This window comes from Papaver somniferum, chromosome 9 (genome assembly GCF_003573695.1).
Source record: "Papaver somniferum cultivar HN1 chromosome 9, ASM357369v1, whole genome shotgun sequence".
Taxonomy (NCBI): domain Eukaryota; kingdom Viridiplantae; phylum Streptophyta; class Magnoliopsida; order Ranunculales; family Papaveraceae; genus Papaver; species Papaver somniferum.
The window spans coordinates 24,036,640-24,053,993 of record NC_039366.1 but is presented as its reverse complement, the minus strand read 5'-3'; the positions used below and the strand labels follow the sequence as shown (position 1 = coordinate 24,053,993).

Genomic DNA, 17,354 nt, shown 5'->3' with positions numbered 1-17,354 from the left:
AGGGATTTATCTAGCATATCTTTGTAACCAAACTCGGAGTTTCTTTTCAAGGAATTTGGCAAGTTTTGTAAAATGAGTGTTCTTGATTGAAAGTGGTATAAACAGAGTAAATTTCCACTTGTTAATCAACCATATATATTTTTGCAATTGAATCAAATTGATTTTCTCCTTCCACTATTTGATTTCACAATCACCTTGGAATAGTTTGTTCCTTTTTTTTTTTTTCATCCACTAGCTATCCTTGTCAGTAGACTTATTGTACCGCGACGTCGACATAATTGTCATAAAATTCAGAAACTAAGCAAATCAGAGAACGACTGACTTCAGAAGTAGGGATAAGACAGTATTATTTAAAGAATATAGAGATGAGATAGTACCGTCCCACAATTTGATGAAATTGTTCAAGTTTGCACAGTGTAATACAACAACAAAAAAAAAGAGGGTAATTTGTGTTATCTCTCCCGTAAAGATTGATAATTTGCATTACTTCTCCTACAAAAATAAAATTAGTAAAACCTCCTCTCCTCAATAATTCTGTCTATTCCAACGGGGGGTTAGTCGTGGGAGAGTTCGAGAGATTTTAATGTATTTAGGTTTTCTCCTGTTAGTCCCGAGGGAGTTTGAGGGAGTCTCTCCAAATCTCCGTTAGTCATGGGGGAGTTTAGAGGAGTCTCCTAAACTCTCTAGAAAACACCTGTTAGTCGCTGGGGAGTTTAAAAAAAGCTCTTGAACTCTCTGTTAGTCATAAAACCCTACAATACTAGGGAGTTGGTTGCTTTGGGGAGTTTGAAGGAGTTTTTAGTGTATTTTGGTCTCACAACAAATCTCTCAAAAGAGTAGAGATTTGGGAAGGAGTTTGGTGCGTAGAAAACCATAGGAGAAAGAAGAGGAAACGTTTTTTTCCAGATATGTTTATTTTCTTCTTTGATCTCCATGATTGTTTATAATAGTTTGATTTGTGTACTATTTTGATTGTTTTTCATATCTTTGATCTCCATGATTGTTTATTTTGATTGTGTGTATAGTTTTTTTTTGTGGGTACTCTCTCTCTGTCAAAACCCTAATTTGTGGTTCAAAAGATCTTGGTAAGAAATTGCATGATTTGATTATAACGATATCTTTAAATTCAACCGTTGGAATATGATGAAATTTGAGTATGTCGTAGTTTACCTTGTTATAGAAGTACAGTAAAATTTTCACGCGGATCAGGACACGTTTGCTACTGCAAAGCTTGCACAATATATGACTATGGTCTGCTGAGTTTAAATCCCGAATAGGGGACTGATTCCTATTTATCTGATTCTCCGCTTATCGGACAAAGCTGAAATTTTAGTATGATGTTTTTATATATGAAGGTTTCCTACTGTATAAATTTGATGAAGTTCTGATCACTTTAGGTACACCAAAGTGTGAGAAATCCGGAACTGAATTCTGTATGCACGTATTGAAAGTAGTCGGGTTCTGAGTAATGTATCTTTTTAATGAACCATTGGAATGCTATGATTTTTGAGTGTGTTTTGGAATATTGGGTTGTAAGTGTACCGTAAAAATTTCAAGAGGATCAGGTAAGTATTATGGTGGATCTCTAAAAGAGTCACAAACTAATACCGCAAGTGCACGGTGTCGAGGTGTAGAACAATGCAAATACGGGTCGATCCACAGGGACAAGGTGTGTGTAGTTGAAGCTTAGAGTTTCACTAAAACTGAGTTGTAACAAAGAGTCTTGGTTGTGTTAAAACACACTTGAGATGATGGCAGTGACTGAACTGAAAAACAGTAAAATGTAAAGCAAGTAAACAGGAACATGCTAGGGCTTTTGAATCCACCTCTAACTCACACTGATTATTCATCACTGACAGTAACATTGTTTTCCTATAACCACCAGCAAGAGGGATGTCAATCCTCTATATAGCAAGGGTCATTTTGATATGAAATCTCCTATCACAACTAAGGTATCTTCCCTAAGTATTAACTGTCTGTTTAAAGCACAATTAATCAAAAGAACAATATATAAAATTAAGCATGAGTTGCAGTTCAGCAACACTAGATGATTCTAACTACAATGGATGCCTGACATCCAATGTGAAAGACTAGTGTTGAAGCCCTAAGATGGAGTTTCACTATGAGCATTTACACACATCATGGCTACTGACAAGAGCATGAATAACAAGCAATAAGCTAGGGCTTCATCTCAACCCTAGCAGAACAGGTTAGAACATAATTGATAGTGCAAAACAATTGAAAATAACACAAAACAGTTGAACTAAAAACAGGACAGTTGAGGAACTGGCTAGTCCAGTCCTCTTGGGTGAAGCTCTGACTAGCCCAGGCATGCCCACAACAGCACCAAACACCTTCTATTTATACCCAATTTACATAATTAGGGTTCATACACCCAATTCCCAAAAATACTCAAATACAGTTGAAATTAGGGTTTGTTGAATCTTACCCATACTTCTCTGATTTGCTTCATAGCCTTCGACCCATTCTTCTGCTTCCTCCCATGCTTCTTTGGTGCGAGTTGGTGCCCTAATCCTTACCCCTACTCCAACTAATATTAACCTAATTCTTCACTGAGAGGAGAAGGTGAAGATGTAGGCTGATAATAGGTGGATAAAAGAGTGATGGTGATGTGTGAGGGTTTGTTTACTCGAGCTTTGCTCGAGTTGGTGGAGGCAGCAGGAGAAGGTGGTGGGAATGGTGGTGCGGCAGGGTATGGTGGTGTTGCAGAGGGTGAGGGAGAAAGAGAAGAAGTCGATGGAAAATGGATTGGGGTGCGTTTGTTTTGGGTATAGGGTATTTGGTACTCGGGTGTTGAGCGGGTTTAGCAATTGTTGATGAACAGCCAGGATGCGACGTTGGATGCGGAAGATGATGGATCGATCTAACGGCGAGACAGAAGGAAGCGAGGAGCGACCGTTGGATGCGGAAGTACAACGAAACTGACGGCTCAAGATGGAGTTAGGTGCTGTAGTGTTTGACAGGAGCTTCAGACTTCGATGCACGACGATGAAGCGACCATAGGATGCTGAGATGATCCAATCTGACGGCTAGAAAGGGAAACGGGTATGGATATAGGAAATGGATTTGGGTGAGGGTTTTGGGCCTTGGGTATGCCAAGCCCATATCTTCTTTAAGGACAATTCTTCCTCTTCAAGCCCAGTTCTAGCCTTTTGGTCTTGCGCACAACATTCTTCGCGGCTTCCTTGTGTAATTCCTCCCGACTTTTCACTACTTTTCTGCTCTTTTTGCTCCGCTATTCATCCAAACTTTATTTATTACCTAAAAATGCAAAATTAGTTAATAAAAATATTTATTCTTGAAAACAAAGAAAATACAGAATATGGGATAAAATGTAGAATTAATGCACAAAAGATGAGTTAAATGCCAAGAAAAATATATTGAAATATGCACTTTTTAGGACTCATCATATTAGTACTGCAAAGATTGGACAATCTGAAACTGTGTTTCGGTGTTGTGAAGTCTCGTTTCTTGATCTTTAAGTCTCAACCTCCATTTTCGTATCAGGTGCAAGCGGAGATAATGACAGCTTGTGCAGGTCTACACAACTTCTTACGAAAAGAATGTCGTTCAGATGAGTTTTCGGTCGAGGAAGAGGAAGAGGAAGATAGCCATCCATCAACGCTTGTAAATGACGATGAAATTTTGACACAACAAACTCAAGAACAACAACGTCAAGAAGCTAATGCATGGAAAAAGAGTATAGCGGATGATATGTGGGAAAATGTTCGTGAACAAAGGGAGTTAGAATTGTATGGAGACCGTTAAATTGAAGGGAAAAAAAATTATCTCGTTGCACAAAATAACATACTATTGATACAGAGATATGATCATTTTCATTTATTTTTTTCTTTTGATTAAAGATCAATGTTATTTGCAAATAAGAGTTTATTGTTTCTTAAAAGAGAATGAGTTAGGAGTGAACTCTCCCAAACTCCCTCTAATAAACTCTCTCAAACTCCCTACACTCCCCCAAACTCCCTGAACTCAAAAACACAAAACTCTCTCAAACTCCCTACACTCTCTCAAACTCTCTCAAAATCCCTGAGATTTAAAATACACTCAACTCCCCCGAAATCACTCGAGGACTACCCCCCTGCAAGTTAGTTGACTCAGCACAAACTTACACGTGGTTTTTTGTAAGAGAGGTAATGCAAATTACTAATCTTTACAGGGAAAATAATGCAAATTACTTCAAAAAAAATAAAAATCAGAGGAGGTTTTGCTAATTTAAATTTTGTAGGAGAGGTAATGCAAATTACCATACGCTGTATCCACTGAGCTACAGGCGCCGATGTTGATGAGATGATTCCAACAGTAACAAAGGAAACAGCGTCGTATTATATTACAATAGAACACATCCACCGTATCACTATAGGCATTCTCCTGTGTTGAAGTAGACACCAGACCATTATTTGTCTGCTAGGTTTTTGTTTGAGAAGGGAAGGAAATTTAGAGAAAGAAAGAGAGATGAAGATCGAAGAAGTTCAATCAACAACAAAGAAACAAAGAGTAGCTACTCATACCCATATCAAAGGACTTGGTCTTGAGGTATACCCCATTTTCTCTTCCATCTCTCTTCTTTCAACACTTTTACTTTCTCTTAAATTTTTTAGGGTTCAGGGTTTTTGAACTTCGTTTGTTCTCGATTACCTACTCTGGGTTTTCTTTATTTTGTTAGATTGTTTGATTTATAGTTGAGCTTGATGTTTTTTTTTTTAGGGTTTAAGAATAGTTATTCTTAAAAAAAAAAAAAGGTTTTAGGGTTTTAAGAAACTGATTGTCTAAAGGAAAATGGAGTAATTTGTTGTTGTTTGTAGCCCAATGGGAATGCACTTCCTATGGCTGCTGGGTTTGTAGGTCAGATTGGTGCAAGAGAAGCAGCTGGTCTCGTTGTTGATATGATTAGGCAAAAGAAAATGGCGGGGCGTGCTCTATTACTTGCTGGACCTCCTGGTACTGGAAAGACAGCATTGGCTCTTGGGATATCTCAGGAGCTTGGAAGCAAGGTAATTTCAGAAATTGTCTATATGTAATTCATTTTTTCTGTCATTGTTCTGTATTTGGGTTGAGCACTTGTCTTAAGATTTTGGATTTTCGCTTGGAAAGTTTAACTGTTTTGTGAATTTTGGTTCTTATTCTCTGTTGCATAGTCAAAACTTCTTTTGTTATGCTGAAAAGGGTTCGCATTTCTAGTTGTTGATACTTGATGGGTTCTATGTGTAATGAACTTTTACAGAAATTTTGTATTTCTATTTGTTGTAGGTTCCATTCTGCCCAATGGTTGGATCAGAAGTATATTCATCAGAAGTAAAGAAAACTGAGGTTCTTATGGAAAATTTCCGGAGGGCTATTGGTTTACGTATGAAGGAAAATAAGGAGGTCTATGAAGGGGAGGTAAGATACTCGTTCATTTGACTTTGACTATTGTTTGTTTGTGAAGTGAAATAATCATAAGACTATGTGCTGTTGTCTTAGGTCACTGAGCTCTCACCGGAAGAAGCTGAGAGCATCACTGGTGGGTATGGGAAGAGTATTAGCCATGTCATTATCGGGCTGAAAACTGTCAAAGGAACTAAGCAATTAAAGCTGGACCCAACCATTTATGATGCTTTACTTAAGGAAAAGGTAATGGCGTTTAATTCTTACGTTGCAGTCATTTTTGTGTATCCACATCAAAAGTTTCAGCAAAGTACTTTCAGCTTTCATGAACTATTACTTATCCATAGAGTACAGTCTTTGATGAGATGTAGATTTCATCAAGATTAATTCTTACATGACATGTTTTATCAAATTCTACAATTCAGGTTGCTGTCGGAGATGTTATATATATAGAGGCCAATAGTGGAGCAGTTAAAAGGGTGGGTAGAAGTGATGCTTTTGCTACAGAATTTGATCTCGAGGCAGAGGAGTACGTTCCACTTCCTAAAGGAGAGGTCCATAAAAAGAAGGAGATAGTCCAGGTTAGTTCTAAATTTCGTGTAATTTACCATGTTCTTTTTTTGCGAGCATCATGGATGTATGGCAAAGCCTCATACAGCTATGCACTGAGGTAGTCAACCTGTGCTCAATTAAGCCGATGCTCCGGAAAAATAATGAGGGATGCATGGTACTGTGTACAGAAATCAACGAGATGGTACTAATGTCTGCCTTTTTTGATGCTACTGGCTCTGATTGTGCGGGCCTGGAAATGTACCTACATTGTTGTCTTTTGTTTATGGAATTAGTGAATTGTATGCCTCTGTGAAAGAGTATAGGATTTGAGACCAGATTTGGTTCTGCATTTTCTTGTCTACAATACATAGTCGCCAAGCTAAATGCGCGCTGAACCATTTTGTTAATATAAGCCTTTGGAAAGAGTGATTGAGTGAAGGATCTGAAATTGGATTTGCTTTTGCATTGGCATGTATAAGTTGTATGTCAGTCTGTATGCCTGCTGCTCCGGAAAAATAATGAGGGAAGCATGGTACTGTGTACAGAAATCTAATGTCTGCTGCTCTGATGCACTCGCTCTGATTTTGCGGGCCTGGAAGTGTACCTACAGTTAGAACTAACCTTATTATGCATTTTGGTTGACATGACAATGATAGACAATCAGTGTTACACTCTGTTTTAGCTTTACTTTTTAATCGTCTTCTTGAAATATTTTGTTTTCTAATAAGTCTAATATTCTTACAGGATGTAACGCTCCACGATCTTGATGCAGCAAATGCTCGACCACAAGGAGGACAGGATATATTGTCTCTAATGGGACAGATGATGAAACCAAGGAAAACTGAGATCACTGATAAGCTACGACAGGAAATAAACAAGGTACAGATCCATAACATTCCTCTGTGACCGTTTAGGAGATCTCAACCTAATGTGGCTTCTTTGGCAAGTCCGAGGATGAAAATGAGACTGGTTTAACTAAAAAGTTCAATGTTCCTGATAGGTTGTTAATCGCTACATTGATGAAGGAGTGGCAGAACTTGTGCCTGGAGTTCTATTTATTGACGAGGTCTGTACTCAAATTCTAATTTAAACTTCTTGTGTGTCTGCTAGTTTATGGTGGATTTTCTTTTTCATGGTTTAACATTTTTTTTACGTTGCAGGTGCACATGCTGGATATGGAATGCTTCTCCTACATGAACCGCGCATTGGAGAGTTCATTGTCCCCAATAGTAATTTTTGCGACAAATAGGGGAATATGTAATGTTAGGTAAGATGGTTTAGTTCTTAAGTTCGAAATCTGAGGACTCTCTGCTCTTACTAGAAGTGCATTATATTGTCATGTCAAATCTGATCTTTTGTGTTTTTCATTTGCAGAGGAACTGATATTAGTAGTCCACATGGCATACCTGTTGATCTTTTAGACCGGCTTGTTATTATTCGAACTGAAACATATGGACCTGCAGACATGATACAGGTTTGTGATTTATCACTTGAGTACGAACTTAAAAGAAATTAGAATGTTAGTTCTTTACTCAAATCTTTTCTGTTACTTGCCAGATTTTAGCTATTCGGGCACAGGTGGAGGAACTGGTTGTAGATGAAGAGAGTTTAGCTTATCTCGGGGAGATTGGGCAGCAGGCATCCTTAAGGTATGATAATATAGGCAATACACTTGAGAATCTGAGATAACATCTGAACTTCTTCTAAATTTGCAAAGTTAGTGCAGATACCTGACATTGGACTCAATACCTGACTTTGGCATGTGACTGAACTTAATTTGCTTCGCACTTATAGATATGTTATTAGTTGTTGTGGGTTGGTTGATGGATTTTTGTCTTGTCCCTCCTTCAGGCATGCTGTTCAGCTATTATCGCCTGCCAGCATCGTGGCCAAAATGAATGGTCGTGATGGAATATGCAAGGTATGCACAACTACACCAAATAATACATTGTGCCTCTTTTATTAAAACATATTTGGCCTTTGTTAACCTGTTCCTGACTTTTTTTTCTTTTCTTTTTGGAAGGCTGATCTTGAGGAAGTGTGTTCCCTATACCTGGATGCAAAATCTTCAGCTAAGCTTCTACAGGAGCAGCAGGAAAGATATATTACATAGACTATCTTCTACTGACTTTATTTTTTCGGCGGAGGAGCTGAAAGAGACAGCAAGTTTTGGGATAGATAATGTGGAGAAACAACAACCAAGAAAGTTATCTGGTTAAATTTGTAACTAGCAAGACAGCTCCAGTTGGTTATAGCCTGCGGCTGAATGGGAGTTCCAGTATTTTTTTGTTCATGTTATTTTCTTCTGCGGTTTCTTTTAGTTGATGTGATTAGTTTTAGAATTGTTTCCAGCAGTGACTACTAAGATTTTTTGGTACAAATATGTATGTGTAACTAAAAGGATGATTAAAGTGTTAAAACTTCAAAAAATTGAAAAACAATATATTTTTGATTAGCCCCCTGAGCAGAAATTGTTCTTATCAATGCTGCTCGCACTCTCTTCTGTCAATACTATTCAGTTTCTTGTTAGTAATTTTCTTGAAGGTTACTGTGGTAACTGGTAACAATGTTTACCACCCAAGTCAGTGATACATAAATCATTTCCTTGACTGAAGTTTGTTGACTGGGAATCCAATCATAGACTACTAATATGGGGACCATTGCCAAGATATTTGGGAGTATTTCAGTACTCTTTAGAGAATCACAGCCAGGCATTTGATTCTCTTTCTTTCTCTACTGAAATGGAAATGAAGAATCTGATCATGTCCTACTCACGTGGTTGTGAAGGTGAATTTGGGATATTTTTGGTTCCAAATCACAGCAGAAAACGTGCAATAATCCTCAGAACCAGTAACATGTAAGATTCATCTTGAAACATTTCTAGTGTGTGATTAGCTTTCTGCTCTGATGTCTTGCAATTGTCTCTTACAGTGATTACTGTAGCTGCTGCACTACTACTACTTATGGTTTAAATCGAAGGAAGATCTCATCGTTGAGATTGAATAGGAAGGCCTTCTTACTAAGAGCTTCCAAGAACACAGCGAAAGTCACAGACGTTGTCCTTGATGGATCAACAAAGAACAAGAAGAAAAATGGGAGCATAGTTGGTGCAGTAGCTCTAATTATTGGAACCAGCATCGGCTCTGGTATTCTTGAACTGCCAAGAAAGACTTCCCCTGCAGTAAGTCTTTTCCCCTTCTAACATGTTCATGTATAGATAAAAGCTCTGTAGATACATGATGTTTTGTTCTTTCTATTTCCAATGCAGGGATTCGTGCCAAGTTCAGTATGTATGATACTGTGTTGGGGTTTTCTCCTGACTGAAGCACTCCTGCTCGCGGAAATTAATGTTGGTTTGTTGAAGAAGAAGCAGAAGAAGATAGAAAATGATGAACTGGAGGTAATTTCCATTAGGACAATGGCCCAAGAGACACTTGGAGTGTGGGGTGGTAACTTAGTTACTGTCAATTACCTCTTCTTGGGTTACACAACCATGGTTGCGTATTCATCCAAGTCCGGAGCAATCATCCACAATTTGATTAACCTTCCATCTTCCGTTTCTGGCTTCTTTTTCACCGTTTTCTTTACAATTCTAATCTCTGTTGGAGGAACACGGATCACTGACAACGTCAACCAATGGTTGACAGCTACTATGATAGGTCAGTTTAAACTTTGAACATATGAGTTCGCTTGCAAAGATATCCCACCTGAATTGACAAACTAAAGAACTGATGTTGCAGGAATACTACTTGCAATTGAGGCGTCGGTTGTTCTATATGGAGGATGGACAGGTTTAGATGGTTCGAGCAATTGGGGGAACATCCCAGCAACGATACCTGTCATCATATTTTCTTTGGTTTATCATGATCTATTACCAGGTAAAATTTCAAACTGTCAGTTGGGACTCAATTTTGTTACTTTGTTTTGCTTTAGTGATGATAGCTTATGCTGCACAAAACTTTGCAGTTATTTGTGCATATCTTGATGGTGACCTCGCACGAATAAGGACATCATTCATAATTGGTAGCTTAGTCCCGCTCTTCACATTACTTGTTTGGGATGCAGTTACATTAGGCCTTTCAGCTCATGCTGATCTTGTTATTGATCCAGTGGAGTTGCTCACAAGGTACTTAAGTGATAAAACTTGTCCCCATTTCCACATCTCAGTATCCTCTAATAATGGTTGCAAATTTCTTGCTACGGGATAGAATTTTTTTGTTCAAGTCTTTAAAAAATGCTGTTGTGTTTGTAGGGTGGAATGGAGTGGGATTTCAGTTATGGTGGAGACATTTTCACTTCTAGCAGTTGGAACATCCTTAATTGGTACACTTTTGGGGTTCTCACAGTTTTTTGTTGAACAACTCGACAATTTCGCCAAAAATTCTTATACTTCATCATCAGCTCAACCACTAGTAACTTTTCTAACCCTCTCCCTATCACCATATATGTCTAATCTTCTCTCTAATTGCTATTGACCCGATGTTCTCTTATTTACACGATGTTTCTTTATCTGTTAACAGAAGTTGGAAGAAAATTTTGAACCAAGAGTTTCAAGCAATGTTAAGAGCAAGTTATTTGACCCAAAGAAATGGTGGCTAGCAAACAAACTTGGCTTTACTGCAACAACATTGGTTGTTGCTCCATCTTTATTCATATCAACCGCAGTTCCAGATGCATTCTCAGTCGCCACTGACATTGCTGTAAGAAATTTTGCATATTGCAACATTAGTTTTGGGTATAATTGTACTTGTGGTTGTTTCTAGTACTTCAATGTGTATATTGATTTTTATGTAGGGAGGTTATTGTATGACAACATTATACGGAGTTCTTCCTCCAGTAATGGCATGGGTAATGCATACAAGATCATCGAACAAAGCTGTAGTTAACAACGTCGACCAAAACAACGAGGCGGAAAATGATGGATCAGTGTCACTACTGTCTATGAAGCCTGCCTGGATTGGTGTGGGGCTGATTTCTGGTGGAATAGTGATAGATCAAATCCTGGAAGACCTTTCAAAGTTGCATCCTTAGCCAATATTTTCAAGTGGATATGCAACTACTATGTGCTTGTAAATGTATATTTTTGTACAGACAGTAACAGAATGTTCTAAATCATAAATTTGTTTATGTCGTCAACAAATTGATCTTTGTTCGCCAGTTCTTTAAGCAGATAAGGAACTATGAGGTCTGACAGATAAGTATCATTATGGCAACCTCATTCATCCAAATTCTATGTGCACGGCTTCCTTTATCTGTGTTGCATTGCAATCCAACTCTGCACCTAACCAGAAGGCATTGCAATTTGCAATAATGAAATTCCAGAATATCTATATGCCATCACAATTTGGTTACCCCTTAACGCCTCCAAGCTATCCATACCAAGTTGGCCACCCCTTAACGCCATCAAACTCCAATGTCTTTCTCTACTACTCTATATCAGTTCAGTCGTTTACTGGAGGGAATATCGTTATCCATTGTCCCATAAGATGCGATTTTCATCGATAAATTTCCAAATTTAGACACCCCATTAACCAGTTTTTACAGTTAAAGCCAACAAAATCTTGTTACATAAACCGTACCGAAAAGATGACTTTGAATTTCATGACCAAACAAACGTACAAAACACACTCTTCACAACAAGGCTGTTAACAAATTTCCTTCCACCACTAATTCCCTTTCCATCTAGACTATTCCTTTGTCATTTCTCACACTCTAACTAGACCTTTTTTGGGGATTAATGATGACTCAATTTTGATAATTTCAAGTAAGTAATTTAATTTCTTTTAAATTTTGTGATTTTGTTATGAATTTTAATATGTACAGCTCATAGATTATCTGAACTTGGATTTATTTAATTTTTGGATTTTTAGGGGTGGGTTTTGGATTGTGAGGGAGTTTGGAGAAAGGGTTTCTTTTTTGGGGCAAGAAATGGCTTCTACTGTTGTTCCAACTTCATTTACTGGGTTGATGAGTAAAGATAATGCTTTGAGTTTTGCAAAAAGTGTGGATTTTGTGAAAGTTTCTAATTTGCAGAGGATTAATAAGTCCCTTAGAGGAAAGAATGTGTCTGTAATTAGGAATTCAAGTTCTGATGGTTATGATGTTGCTCAGCTCCAACCTGCTTCTGAAGGAAGTCCTCTCTTAGGTAATGATTTGGCCAATTTTTCGGTTTTGCGTTGTAATTGGAAGGAGAATTGTTTGTATGTTGTAGTGATATTTTCTGATTGATTTTGTTTTAATTTTGTGTGTAGTTCCTAGGCAGAAGTACTGTGAATCTACTTATAAGACTATAAGGAGGAAAACGTGTACTGTGATGGTAGGAAACGTGGCTCTTGGTAGTGATCATCCAATTAGGATTCAGACTATGACTACAACTGACACTAAGGATGTTGCCGGCACAGTGGAACAGGTCAATTTATTACACTTGATCTTGAATTCATGTTGTAATTTACATTAGTTTTTGGCTTTAGGATGGCATTGTTTATGATTTTACTGCATATTCTTTGAGGTTCCTGATGATTTAGAACTAATGTTATTAGGTAATGAGAATAGCTGATAAAGGCGCAGATATTGTTCGGATTACAGTTCAAGGAAAGAAAGAAGCGGATGCTTGCTTTGATATAAAAAACACGCTTGTCCAGAAAAAGTACATCTGATAACTTGAAATGACTAAGGGTCGCTGTGTAATGAGTGCTTTCCATAAATATGGTGACCATTTCCATATGAAACACTCATGTATCCCCGTGTTACATTTTTTCTTTTTATGCAGTTATAACATTCCTTTGGTGGCGGACATTCATTTTGCTCCTCCTATTGCATTGCGAGTTGCTGAATGTTTTGACAAAATTCGTGTCAACCCTGGCAATTTTGGTAACTAGTTCACTTCATTTCTATTGCATTTTATATAGATTACAGACATAGTTGCTGAGATATTTGTATACAGCTGATAGAAGGGCCCAGTTTGTGCAGTTAGAATACACAGAGGATGACTACCAGCAGGAGCTTGAGCACATTGAGCAGGTTAGTTTAACTCATTCCTTACGGTAGTTATCCTATTAGTATTAGGTTAAGTTCCCTCACACCTTACATTTATTGCTTACACTTAGGTATGTTAAATATTGGCCTAAACGATGCATAAGATACTGTGATTTGCCTGAAGATTTTCATGGGGATGCATGCAAAACGTGTATAAAAGTCTATATGTCAGTCGACAACTACAAATTCTTTTAGCTAATTGAGGTTCTGGACTTCATTTTTACCTATATATACGACGTTACAAATAATTTACCATTCAATGATGCGTTTCAATTGGCTAAACAAGATGAAAGCCCTTTCTGTGTCATTTATCCCTAGTCTCTCATAGTCTGTGAAGGCGCCAACTTGAAAGGCCATATAGGTTACCATCTACCGAAGATTAAGTGGCTTAAAGATGAATTTTGTATCCATGAATGCGGCTGAGAGAAATATTAGCTTTTGCTGTTATTTTCTTCTAAACCTTACTAGTTTTATGACATTGAGATTTTTCTTGTCACAACATCAGGTGTTCACTCCTCTAGTTGAAAAGTGCAAGAAATATGGAAGGGCAATGCGAATTGGAACTAACCATGGAAGTCTTTCTGATCGTATCATGAGCTACTATGGTGATTCACCAAGGGGAATGGTAGGCGAAGAACTATACTCTCTCATGCTGTACGATGTCATTGCACTTTTTGGTTATCGTATATCATTTTGGTTGACTTTGAAACAGGTTGAATCCGCATTTGAATTCGCCAGAATCTGCCGGAAGTTGGATTACCACAACTTTGTCTTCTCTATGAAAGCAAGTAATCCTGTTATCATGGTTCAAGCATACCGTCTACTTGTAGCTGAAATGTATGTTGCTGGATGGGATTATCCTTTGCACTTGGGAGTTACCGAAGCTGGTGAAGGTGAAGATGGACGGATGAAATCTGCAATTGGTATTGGAACCCTTCTTCAGGTACTCATATGCTTTCGTAAGATATTATTATTTTTCTTGCAGAACATTATTCATATAGTAACCTTTTTGGGTATCGCAGATCATTTTTGTTATGTTAAACACAAAATGTTTTCCAAGGATATAAACTGATAGTATTCTAGGCAGAATCGACGATTAATGGACTCTGTTTCATTTACAGGATGGTCTGGGAGATACAATCAGGGTTTCCCTCACAGAAGCACCAGAGGAAGAGATAGACCCTTGCAAGAGACTGGCGAACCTTGGTATGAGAGCATCAGATCTTCAGAAAGGGATGGTTAGTTTCTTGTTGTCCTTAATACACTTCATATCTTGATCCTATTCTTTTTCTGCAGCTTGTTAACTTCTGCTGTTGACCTTCCAGGCACCATTTGAAGAGAAGCACAGACATTATTTCGACTTCCAACGTAGAACTGGTCAATTGCCGTTGCAGAAAGAGGTTAGTTTTTTGCAATTTCGATGGATGGGCTTCCTTCCTCTTTTGACATATTTCTGAACTTAAACTAACACTTCCTCTTACATACAGGGAGAAGATGTTGACTATAGAGGAGCTCTGCATCGTGATGGTTCCGTTCTTATGTCCGTGTCCCTGGATCAATTAAAGGTACACCTTAACTGCTTTACCTGTCATATGCCTGTTTACCTCTTTTTCGATCTTTTCAGACTTGTGGAATTTGTTATTATTCTCTTGTTTATGACCCAACAATTTGAATTTATCTCAGTCCACTACAGTTTGTAATTGATTTTTTTTGTTTGGGTATTACGAATAACCACCTAATAAAGGCATGCCTATACCAGGCCAGGAGCTGGCTTGTACCTCAACAGAGCAAAACACATAACCTAAAATGTTGTTTAAGGGTTTTCCCAACTTATCCTGAAAGCAGTTGACTTACCTCTGGCTGATATGAAGGCAGAAGCCAAATGACATGTATACACGGTAGACATGGAATATATCATAAATATATAATTCCTATTATCCCATGTATACGGGTTTTAATGATTATACTAATTCATGAAATCTAGTAGTTGTGTTATCCTCAACGGCTATTTTGTGAAACATCTCACACTGACATCGGAACTTTATTCACATAGTTACTTCCATTTAGTTTGACATATCATGCTTATGTAATATGCTTCTTTGTCAGGCACCTGAACTCCTTTACAGATCGCTTGCTGCAAAGCTTGCAGTTGGCATGCCGTTTAAGGTACTCATATTTTTAATTTTTTAAAGTAATATTTGCATTTAGTTATGAACGTTGACACTTAAGTACATTAAATTTTTGATGTGTGCAACAGGATCTGGCAACAGTGGATTCTATCCTTCTCAGAGAGCTTCCGCCAGTAGAAGATAGAGATGCTGTAAGGCCAATTTATAGCGGACACATTTGCATGTGTTGTGTTGTATAGTTTCTTACTTCAATAGTATATAAATAGTGGAAAACATAAAAGATGGCTGAAAATTCTCATTTATGTGATGACAGCGGCTGGCTCTGAAAAGATTAATCGACATAAGTATGGGGGTTTTAACTCCTTTGTCAGAACAGTTAACCAAACCTTTGCCCAATGCCATTGTGCTTGTAGACCTCAAGGAATTGTCATCTGGAGCTCACAAGCTTTTGCCAGAAGGTACCACCTTTAATTTTTTTCCCCTAAGATATTAATTTTCTAAAACATACTGTTAATACAGGTTTCCTTGTGATCTTGTAGGCACACGCTTGGCTGTATCTGTTCGTGGTGATGAATCCTTTGAGGATCTCCACGTTCTCAAAGATGTTGATGCTACAATGCTCTTACATGATCTACCATACACCGAAGATAAAATTAGCAGAGTACATGCAGCAAGGAGGTGATGTTTAGAGCGATAATGATTGTGTCTAGAAGATTCTGATTTTCTTCCTTCTCTCTCATTTTCAGATTTGATAAATACAGTTATCTGGCTGCAGATTATTTGAGTATTTAGGCGAAAATGCACTAGATGTCCCTGTAATCCACCACATGCAGTTCTCGAACGGGATTCACAAGTGAGTGCGGTATAAGCATAACTAGCTAATTAGCACGAAATGTATGAAGAGTTGCTCACCTATAAATTATCCACCTTTCGTTCGTATGCAGAGATGACTTAGTAATCGGTGCTGGTAGCAACGTAGGAGCCCTCTTAGTCGATGGTCTTGGAGATGGACTTTTACTAGAAGCACCAGGGCAGGATTTCGACTTCCTCAGGAATACATCCTTCAACTTATTGCAAGGTTGCAGAATGCGGAACACAAAGACGGTAAAAATATCCTTTATATATGACTTTTTTTTATCTAACCAATGGCCAAGCTGAAACTTCTTTCGCTTAACTTTGTTACTGGTGCTTAAATATTTGTAGGAGTATGTTTCATGCCCATCATGTGGCAGAACATTATTTGACCTTCAAGAGATAAGTGCTGAAATTAGAGAAAAGACATCACATTTGCCTGGAGTTTCGGTAATCCTCAATGACTTTTTTCTTTGGTGATCATCAAAAACTTCAAGCAGCCGTTCATCATGTCTGGTGAAATCTAAAATGGGACCTCTTCTTTGTTGCAGATAGCAATCATGGGTTGCATCGTGAATGGACCTGGAGAGATGGCTGATGCAGATTTTGGTTATGTTGGAGGTTCTCCTGGAAAGATTGATCTATATGTTGGAAAGGTAAAATGGCACTTCAGATTCTCACCCACAGAATCTAATAATTTTTGTTTTTAACTGAATCAATGTTGTTGTTTGCAGACGGTGGTGAAGCGAGGAATCCAGATGGAACATGCAACCGACGCCTTGATCCAGCTGATAAAAGAGCATGACCGTTGGGTAGATCCACCGGCAGAAGAGTAAAGTTAGACCAGACCAGATAATTCGGGCAGTTTAACTTTCTCATTCATTACCAGTGCATATTAGTGTTTGTATTACTAGAAGCAACCCAAACAAACTCCAATATATAGCCAGCAAGAAAATCAAGGCTAGTGCAGCCGCTTGTTATACAAATCGGTATTATTACAAACTTATAATACTGTTTCGATCAAAAATATAGGAAATCATCAAAAATATAGGAAATCACATGTAACCTCATTTTTTTTTTTTGAAAATTACTTGCATTGAAACAAAAATAAGTTACACTGGGTTTTCCAAACGGTTGGTTTCCCTTATCTCTTCTAACTGGGTAGAGATATTGGTGTCTACCAACAAATTGTTACCCCAAATTAGAAAGCTAGAATTAAAAACTGAATTTGAAAAACATACATCCTTCGAGAAAACAGAAATTAGGAAATGCGGCATTATCAACCATTGTTGTTTATGTATACCCCGTTTGCGCGTTTTTTTTGCTAGAGTGTCTGCAACTTCATTGCCTTCCCTATTCTTAAACAGAAAACCCAAAAAAAAT

General features: G+C 37.9%; 3 protein-coding genes and 1 non-coding gene across 4 annotated transcripts; all 4 read left to right on the top strand.

Moving 5' to 3' along the window:
* The first annotated feature begins 4,412 nt into the window (after positions 1-4,412).
* Positions 4,413-8,419, top strand: LOC113314361 (ruvB-like protein 1). Its single transcript, XM_026563157.1, has 12 exons — positions 4,413-4,572; positions 4,842-5,030; positions 5,287-5,418; positions 5,500-5,649; positions 5,829-5,984; positions 6,700-6,834; positions 6,956-7,021; positions 7,116-7,222; positions 7,330-7,429; positions 7,513-7,604; positions 7,807-7,876; positions 7,979-8,419. Exons 1-12 carry the CDS (start codon positions 4,492-4,494, stop codon positions 8,066-8,068), a joined length of 1,368 nt encoding a protein of 455 aa, XP_026418942.1. The 5' UTR covers positions 4,413-4,491; the 3' UTR covers positions 8,069-8,419.
* LOC113314654 lies at positions 6,115-6,225 on the top strand. Its single transcript, XR_003342536.1, has one exon. It is a non-coding gene; the product is annotated as a small nucleolar RNA snoR100 (small nucleolar RNA).
* A 244-nt stretch (positions 8,420-8,663) lies between the features above and the next one.
* On the top strand, positions 8,664-11,107 carry LOC113308520 (tyrosine-specific transport protein-like). The gene is made up of 8 exons (XM_026556974.1): positions 8,664-8,812; positions 8,887-9,136; positions 9,224-9,614; positions 9,696-9,833; positions 9,922-10,081; positions 10,208-10,367; positions 10,476-10,655; positions 10,750-11,107. Exons 1-8 carry the CDS (start codon positions 8,697-8,699, stop codon positions 10,984-10,986), a joined length of 1,632 nt encoding a protein of 543 aa, XP_026412759.1. The 5' UTR covers positions 8,664-8,696; the 3' UTR covers positions 10,987-11,107.
* A 452-nt stretch (positions 11,108-11,559) lies between these two features.
* LOC113309593 (4-hydroxy-3-methylbut-2-en-1-yl diphosphate synthase (ferredoxin), chloroplastic-like) lies at positions 11,560-17,041 on the top strand. The gene is made up of 20 exons (XM_026558044.1): positions 11,560-11,719; positions 11,826-12,100; positions 12,207-12,364; positions 12,495-12,601; positions 12,725-12,825; positions 12,899-12,975; positions 13,496-13,615; positions 13,703-13,933; positions 14,112-14,228; positions 14,316-14,390; positions 14,478-14,555; positions 15,097-15,156; positions 15,248-15,310; positions 15,433-15,577; positions 15,659-15,797; positions 15,895-15,972; positions 16,064-16,223; positions 16,323-16,421; positions 16,523-16,627; positions 16,706-17,041. The coding sequence occupies exons 2-20, from the start codon at positions 11,884-11,886 to the stop codon at positions 16,805-16,807; spliced, it is 2,232 nt and encodes a 743-aa protein (XP_026413829.1). The 5' UTR covers positions 11,560-11,719; positions 11,826-11,883; the 3' UTR covers positions 16,808-17,041.
* Positions 17,042-17,354: the final 313 nt, after the last annotated feature.